Consider the following 8,192-nt stretch of genomic DNA (forward strand, 5'->3'; position numbering starts at 1 on the left):
GCAAACCCTTTGTAGTGGCTTTTAAGAACCTTCCTTTTTTGTAGAAATCTCACTGGATCGCATTCTTCTGCCTACATGTATATTCTGTTTATTTTTAAAAGAAAATAACTTTGTAAACTGTTGAGTGATTGGCTTGCTGTGCCCTCTGCCGCGCTCGCTGTTAACATCTTGCATGATTTCTGTCTTCTCTGAATCCCCGTCCATCCAGGCTTGCTGGAAAAAAAGAAAAAGAAAAAAACCTTAAAAAAAACAAAAAACAAGTTAGGCATGAAAAGAACTCACTATGCTATTGCTTATCTGTTATTAACAAATTAATAAACAGTGTTTCTATGTGCATTGCGTAAATACACTTTCTTTCTGCTCACTTCACTGGGGAATGGCACATTGGGGACAATCCAGCCCCACCACTGTGAGCAAAAGCTGGCCCCAGAACTGTGGCAGGAAGCTGGAAGGTTTTGGGAGAAGGGGGGCCAAATGGTCCATCGTGAAGCCAGGATTGGAGTCGAAATGGACAGTGCCAGAGGCTGGAAGAGGGGAAACAAACCACCCAGGATGGGAGAGCCTGAAAAATCCAGGAACAGGAATCTAACAGCTGCATAAATGCTACATCTGCACCCCCCCCCCCAATTGTTCCTGGTACTTTCAGCCTGGGAAGGCAGCTCATCTGAGAGAAGGAAAACTCTGATCCCATACCTCCACTGCCTTGTGGCTACATCCAGTTATGGAAAAGGCTTCAGGAGTCAACCTCGAGGCAAAATCCGGAGCCGGAGTCCCGGAGGCAGTTCATGGCTGAACACAGTCACGTTCTGGCAACTCCTGCAACGCCGCTGGAACCAACCGTATTGGCCTCTGCCTTTCCATTGGACCATTTCAGCGACGTGGAGAGGGGGGATTTGCTGCATGGGTAACAGCCTATCCTCCATACCTACTTTACCCAGACTTCGCGCACTGGAGAGGACACTCTGTTCCAGAACCACCATTCAGAGCGTGACACCATAGTCTTCCAAGACTGAAGGATGCCAACTTTACAAAGAATGAGGAAGACAGTCCCTGCCCTGAGGGGTTTACAGTGGAAGACATGGGAGAGAACAGAGGAAGGGAAAACAAACAGAGAATATGTACCGATTTTAGTGAGAGTGGGGTAAGGATGCAGGGGTAAGTGAGCAGGGGCATAGCTAGAGGGGGTGCAAAGCACTAAGTTTTGCAGGTGCCTGAACTCACCTGCCCCTCCCCTTCAAAGGCATTCCGGGTGGGGGGAGCAAAACAGAGGTTTACACCTGGCTCCAAAGGGGAGGGCTGCTTGCATGGTGTATTCAGGTGCTTGCAAAACTTAGTGCTTTGCACCCCCTCTAGCTATGCCACTGATGCTGAAGGCTTCATGGGAAATGTGGGGTTGGAGGGAGGATTTGAAAGGAAAGAGGAGGTGCTCTGGCTCCAGGTCCCTTTATATGCTTGGCCTTGCTGTGCTGCAAAAGAATGCAGGAGTCCTGGTTCCAGCACCCCTTGCTCCTAGCTTCCACCACAGCCATTGTTCCTCCCAGAAAACTCCAAAGTCCTGCCCTTGCTCAGCCCACTCTTTGCCTCTTGACAACCCACCACCCACCTAGTAACTTCCCAGGGCACCCAGGTGTCCTAGCTCCCCCCCCCCATATCCAGGATTCTCCCACCAGCCCCCTTGTCTGGCTGCATCAGGTCAGGTGCCAGTCTGCAGAGTTGGCAGCCAGGCTTGAAGTGATAGTGAAGACTGGCTGCTGTCTCCAGTAGCTGGCACTCCAGGCATACTGCTCCTGTGCATGGAGGTTCAGTTTAGCTCTTATGTCTAATAACCTCCCATCGATTTGTTGAATGCAGTATTTCCCAGACTGTGGATTGTGACCCACCAGTGAGTCAAGGGCTGGTTTTTGGTGGGTTGTGAAAAGTTTGAAATATTTACGAAAAAAGCAACGACTTTGCAAGCACCCTTGCCCAGGTTTCAGAACAAAATTGCAGCAGCAGGCAATCCGGATGGAGAGACGGCTCTGGTGGCGGGAATGCGAAGCTGTGGTATGAGATCACCTTCATGCCCCCCAATTAAAATCACACATTTTCCAATTTTCTCTAGTAATTTGCATGCCGTAGATCACGTGAACTCGGTTTCAGCCTTTTGTCTGGCCTAGAAGTCCTTAACTGCACCTCTTGCCAGTGGCGTCACCAGAGGGGGTACCAAGCACTAGGTTTTTCAGGGAACATCACCCCGGGGTGCAAGCAGCCCCTTCCCCTCCCCTTCAGAGTCATTCCAGGTGGTGGGTGCAAAATGGGGGCTCTGTTTGGCACCCACTGCCTGGAATGGCTCCGAAAGGGAGGGGCCGCTTGCACGCTGCGCTGATGCTCCCTGCAAGATGTCGTGCTTTGCACCCCCTCTAGCTATGCCACTGCCTCTTGCTCTCCGGTTCCGCCTGGAATGACTGTAAAGTTTTGGGGAGGGGGGGAACGGTCCTTGAGCTCCATGTCTAGGGAGAGTCTAGCAAATGTCTACACACACATACCGTATGTAAGGTCTCTAGCAGCCTTGGGAACACAGGACCAGGATTATTATTATTAATTAATAATTTATTAATTATTATTAATAAGATATTGTTTCCTTTTGTATATCTTTTTTTCTAGTGGGTCATGATAGATTGTCGTTTTAAAAAGTGGGTCCCAGTGCTAAAATGTTTGGGAAGCACATATCTAATGGCATCTACATTGTTAAGGGGGGGGAACCTTCCCACCACTCAGGACCCCTGCTAGGCATCTGACCTCAGGCACAGCAGCCACCCTTCCCTAGAGAGAGCCCCAGACTTTTCCCTTCCCCAAAAAGGAACCCAGGAGTTCCAGCCCCTGGGGGTAAGAAAAACCCACCCGGGACCCAGGAGTCCGGGACTTCCCCACCCCCATTGCACAGGGCGCTGATTGATTCCTTTGCTGCAAGGAAGGCGGGACCTACACTCCTGACTGCGCCTCTTCATTGGGCGGAGGCGCTGCCACTCGGCGCGCTACGCGGAAGCCTGAGCTCTGCTGGTTGCTGTGAATGGGTGAGCGTGGAGCGCAGGACGCCTGGGTCCTTTTGGGAAGAGCTGGCCAGGAGGGAAAGGGGGGATCCAGAGGTCGGGGTCCCCCCCCCTTAAAAGCTGCAGGACAGGCAGGATCCAGCTGTCTCAATTGCTATTATTCATCATAGTGTTTCTGCAGTGCCAGAGAGCCCTTTGCAGGGTAACAAGGGGGAAAAGAGGTCCCTGCCCCAAGGAGTTTACAGTCTCCAAACAAGCTCCAAAGGGCCACAGAGAAGGTCAGTGGGGGAGGAGTCCAGTGCAGTGCGTCCATCACTCTTTTCCTTGCCTGTATCCAAATTGCCTTCTTCCTCCAGGCAGGTAGCCAGATGCGCTGTTGTTTCCCTGCCCACCCCACGTGGGCACGCTGGGGGTCCTGCCTATCTCAGTGAGGCCCCTTTGGTTCTAGTGGTCTGAGGAGAAGCCTAGAAGATGTCGGAAGCCTGCTCTGGACTGCCAGCCCTGGAGCCCTTTCTCCTGAAGCAGGTATTGTGCCCTCTCCAGGGAGTGATGCTGTATTTCACTCGTGAACATAAGTGTGCCATGTGACAGGCTTTGTGTCAACTCCTTTGTGTCAGTGGTGAGAGAGGGTGTCTCCCCCCTCCTCACATGTGCACACAGGACCAGGGACCTTTGGTGGATGGGGAGGCAGGTGAGGCAGAGCCTTGCCACCAGCGTCCCTTGAAAAGCACCACTGCCTGGGAGGTGCGCAAGCAGTGCATGGTTTGTGAGTGCTTGCACACCTCCTATGCGGTAACACTTTTTGAAGGACTCCAGTGGGGAGGCTCTGCCTCACCTGCCTCCCCGCCCGCCACATGTCCCTGCACAGGGCTAGGAGTGAATCTGATGGGGAAAGCGGCTCCTTCTGCTCAAAGTCAAAACTGGGCAGAGTTTCCCTTGGGCACTGGGACCTGCTTCATTGAAAGGCTTCTGCCGTTTCCAAAGTCTTTCCCAAGGGATAAGGCTGGAAGGGGATCTGTTTGCAGCGTTCTGGCTCCGGTAGGGGTGGCTGAAAGGTCAGTTGTAAGCTGGTTGGGTTACCAGCAGGCCAGAAAAATGCCATGGCCTGTCCCTGTGCTGGTAACAGCATCTCAAACTGCAGAACTGGACAGGCAAAGCTTTTTGCAGCAGGGCGACAAATCAGTGTGTTGAGCTGTGGTTAAGGACACAGCTACAGCTGGCAGGGAAAAGCTGGCAACCAAATCAGCATCTGTTAGGCAAAAATAGTACTCAAATTGATCACCTGGGTATATCTTCAGTGTGACAACTGGGGGCAAAACACTAAAATGAAGAGCAGTGGGGTGAAGCAGTATTTTATAGAGTGTCCGTTGGTTGTGCGGAGACCTGCCAGTTCATAGGTTCTCTGGATGCCGAGTAGACATGGGCCTGACTGGAGAAGCCTGCAGTGCTCTGGTCTCTTATGGCAGCATTTGGGAGTAGGATTCCTTCCGGTAAGGTTTGGGCCTACCCTACACTGTGTGTTTCATAAGTTCTGCCGCATCAAGAAACTCTCTTCTTTCCCCAGTGCCCGCCAGCTGCCTATTATATTCCAAACTTCATCACAGAGGAAGAGGAGGCACATCTTTTGCAACAGGTGTGTGTGTTTGATGTGACCTTCTCCTGGTGTGTTAAGGAGCTGGTTGTTAACCTGGGGTCCCTCCTCACCCAACATTCTGATGCTGGTAATGACCATTGCCCAGGTATTGCTGACAAAGCAGAACAAAATGGTGATGGGATGTTCCTAACTGTGGCCCTCAGTTGAAGATAGATTGCTCCTAGCCACAGAAATGCCCTTGCCAAGAGGCTGCATCCAGAATTTATTCATTTTTAAAATATAAACCTGCTTCTGCTCTTGCGCCCTTGAGATACCCACAGCTCAGTTTAAGTCAACTGGCTTCTGTTCCTCAGTTGCTAATGATGATTTCCACCCCTCCACCCAATTATTATGCAACTTTTAAGAATTGCAAAATGATTGACTATTGACCTGTGGCTCTCCCTTCTGACAGTGTCATGAGATGTCAAAGATCCAATTTTAGAGAGAGGGATCCATGACTGTGACACTCTTGGTGGTCAGGAAAGAGGCTGGAGAGCAACTGTTGTATGTCCAAAGCCCCCTGTTCATGTGGGAATGTCTTATCATAAGAGCTGGAAGCAATCTACAAGGCCATCTAGTCCAACCCCAGCCTCTTTGCTCTCTTCAGGTTTATGGCGCCCCCAAGCCAAAATGGACTCAGCTGTCTGGGAGAAGGCTGCAGAACTGGGGTAAACTCTCTCTCTCTCTCTCTCTCTCTCTCTCTCTCTCTCTCTCTCTCTGTGAATCTCTTGTATTTATGCATGCATTAGTTTCCAAGACGTGAACTAGTCTGTTGTGTCTTAGGCCAAAGAAAGATGAATTTGCAATGTGTCACATGGCGTGTCAAAAGCTTGCACCACCTGCAAATGGGGTGGCAAAATGGAGGGGGGGATGATTTTGGCACAACTATAAGCATGTTATTGGCAACCTTCAGTCTCGAAAGACTCTGGTATCGCACTCTGAATGGTGGTTCTGGCACAACGTCTAGTGTGGCTGAAAAGGCCGATTCGGGAGTGACAATCCCTTCCACACTGGGAGCAAGTGCAGTCTGTCCCTGGTCTGTCTTCCTGGCTATGAGCCTTCCTTCTTTGCCTCTTTGCCTCAGACTGTTGGCCAAGTGTCTCTTCAAACTGGGAAAGGCCATGCTGCACAGCCTGCCTCCAAGCGGGCCGCTCAGAGGCCAGGGTTTCCCACCTGTTGAGGTCCACTCCTGAGTGTTTGCAACCCAGCAGTAGCGCTGCCACCTGTGCCAGTGGCATCTTAAATCCATGGCTCTTCTCTTATTCCTTGACTTGACCCAGGAGGACTGCCTCACCCGAAAGGAATGGTTCTGGAGAATCTGCCCCCCTGGCTCCAGTCCTATGCCAACAAGGTGTCCTCCCTTGGTGCCTTTGGAGGGGAAGTGGCCAATCACGTCCTTGTGAACGAGTACCGCCCTGGTGAGGGCATCATGGTAAGCTGGCTGTCCTGGTTGTGCGCTCTGTGCCGTGCTGTTGGAGGTGCATCTGAGGCATCGCTCTCTCATCTGCTCTGCTCTTGGTTCGGCCTGCCTGAAGCCCAGTCTCTTTTGCTCACAGCCCCATGAGGATGGCCCTCTCTATTTCCCGACTGTCACCACCATCAACTTAGGATCTCACACCCTCCTGGACTTCTACCATCCCATCAGCAGGGGGCAGCACATGGAAGATGACCAGGTGAGTGCTGTACTTCAGACTCTTTCTGCTTCTTGGCAGACCTGCTGCCAACTGGTTTTGGCGCTGTTGCTGGTGGGCCTCTGGGTGGGTTGGCTGCCCGGAGCCTTTGAAGTGGAGAACCAGTTTTCTTTCCCAGCATGGAGTACAAGCATGGATTCTGGATTCGTACAGTATTCATACGGAATACTATCCGGCTCTTCTGCTTTGGAGAATTCAATGATAGCAATTTACCTGGAGAAAAATATTTAGGTTTAAAATGGTTTATGTTTAATTTTTTAAGGGTTTTGCAAACAAAATAAATGCAACATGATTTTAAAAAAACACCTCAGAAATAAACTGAGAATAAAAAAAACTGGGAAATAAAACAGAATAAAAAAACTGAGAAATAAAACCTCAGCGGTACAATTGACAGCTGAGTGCCTGGTGATGGAACTGCTTATTTCGAATTGGTTACCGTGTTTGTGTCCTCTTTGAGCTCGGTTATGGTTCAAGTCAACCAAGAGGTTCCATTCTGGATCACAAAAAAGTCTTTGTGATCCCATTTTTGTTTGGGTTCTGATTTGATTAAACTCTGGGTTTCCAGACAGTTCTGTTTTTAGGTGGTCAGGTGTGCTAACATAGGGTGAGCCCCGCTGGATCAGGCCAGAGGCCATCAAGTTCAGCTTCCTGTGTCTCACAGTGGCCCACCAAGTACGCAAGACAAGAGACCCACATCTGGTTGCCACCCCCTTGCACCTGGCCTTCTGAGGTTGCTTCCTTCTAAAACCAGTAGGTGACACATACACACCCATCCTAACTGGTAACCTGCGATGGATTTTTCTTCCATCAATCTATCCAATCCCCTTTTAAAGGCGTCTAGGCCAGATGCCTTCACCACATCCTGTGGCCAGTAGTTCCACAGATTAATTTTATACTGGGTAATTTGCTAATGCTAATTGCTAATGCTTTGACAGATGACTCTCCTGGTGTGCTCTCAGAACCTAAGTCCCAGAGTCTGCTTCCCTTTCCAGGGGCCTGCCCTTCAGACGGAGGAGCAGCGTCACACCCTCTCCCTACTCCTGGAACCGCGCAGCCTCTTGGTCTTGAGGGAAGACATGTACGTCCGCTACCTTCACGGCATCCGCTTCGTCACTGAGGACTTGCTTACCGAGAAGGTTGCTAACCTGGGCACATGTGGCTCCAAGGTTGGGGACACGTTGCTCCGGGGAACACGAGTGTCACTCACCATTCGCCACGTCCCCAAAGTGCTGAAAACGTCCATTATGCTGGGCAGGAGGAAGTGACTATCTTCTGGAGGTTGGGACGGGAGGCATTGGTGCATGTTGGAATCCGGACAGTGCCCTGCTCATAGATAACTCAGTGCTTGGCAGGTGTGTGTGTGTGTGTGTGTGTGTGTGAGAGAGAGAGAGACCGGTTTTTAACCCGTTCTTCTCTCCAGCATGCTGGGATTGTTTCTCTGTGCAAAGAGGCAAGATCTGGGCTGGAGAGAGAGCTCATGAATGCCTGATGTGGGAAGCAGCAGGCCACACCGTTAGTGGCAAACATGCGTCAGCTCTTCAGAGATAGAAAGCAAACAACAACAGGCGAGGCAGGAACAGCAAGCCCTGGGGGCAAGGCAGAAGAAGGCGGCCTGGTGCGCAAGATCTCCTGTGCCACACAGCATGCGGCATGTCCTGGCAACTGGAACACATGCTGGAGTGAGAATCCCGGACTGTGTTTGCAGCACAAGGAAGAAGCTGGAGGCACCAGACTTCTCTTCCCAGGAAAGGGAGACCTGGGGCTGCCTTCCCTCTTGAGGAGGAGGAGCGGATGTGAGAGCCAGCCCAGAGAACTGGGACTCGGGACTCCTGGGTCCTT

General features: G+C 51.1%; 1 protein-coding gene across 1 annotated transcript; it reads left to right on the forward strand.

Moving 5' to 3' along the window:
• The first annotated feature begins 3,018 nt into the window (after positions 1-3,018).
• ALKBH6 (alkB homolog 6) lies at positions 3,019-7,715 on the forward strand. Its single transcript, XM_066638923.1, has 7 exons — positions 3,019-3,053; positions 3,386-3,554; positions 4,594-4,662; positions 5,270-5,330; positions 5,943-6,094; positions 6,219-6,335; positions 7,346-7,715. Exons 2-7 carry the CDS (start codon positions 3,501-3,503, stop codon positions 7,616-7,618), a joined length of 726 nt encoding a protein of 241 aa, XP_066495020.1. The 5' UTR covers positions 3,019-3,053; positions 3,386-3,500; the 3' UTR covers positions 7,619-7,715.
• Positions 7,716-8,192: the final 477 nt, after the last annotated feature.

This window comes from Tiliqua scincoides, chromosome 10, assembly GCF_035046505.1.
Source record: "Tiliqua scincoides isolate rTilSci1 chromosome 10, rTilSci1.hap2, whole genome shotgun sequence".
NCBI lineage: Eukaryota > Metazoa > Chordata > Lepidosauria > Squamata > Scincidae > Tiliqua > Tiliqua scincoides.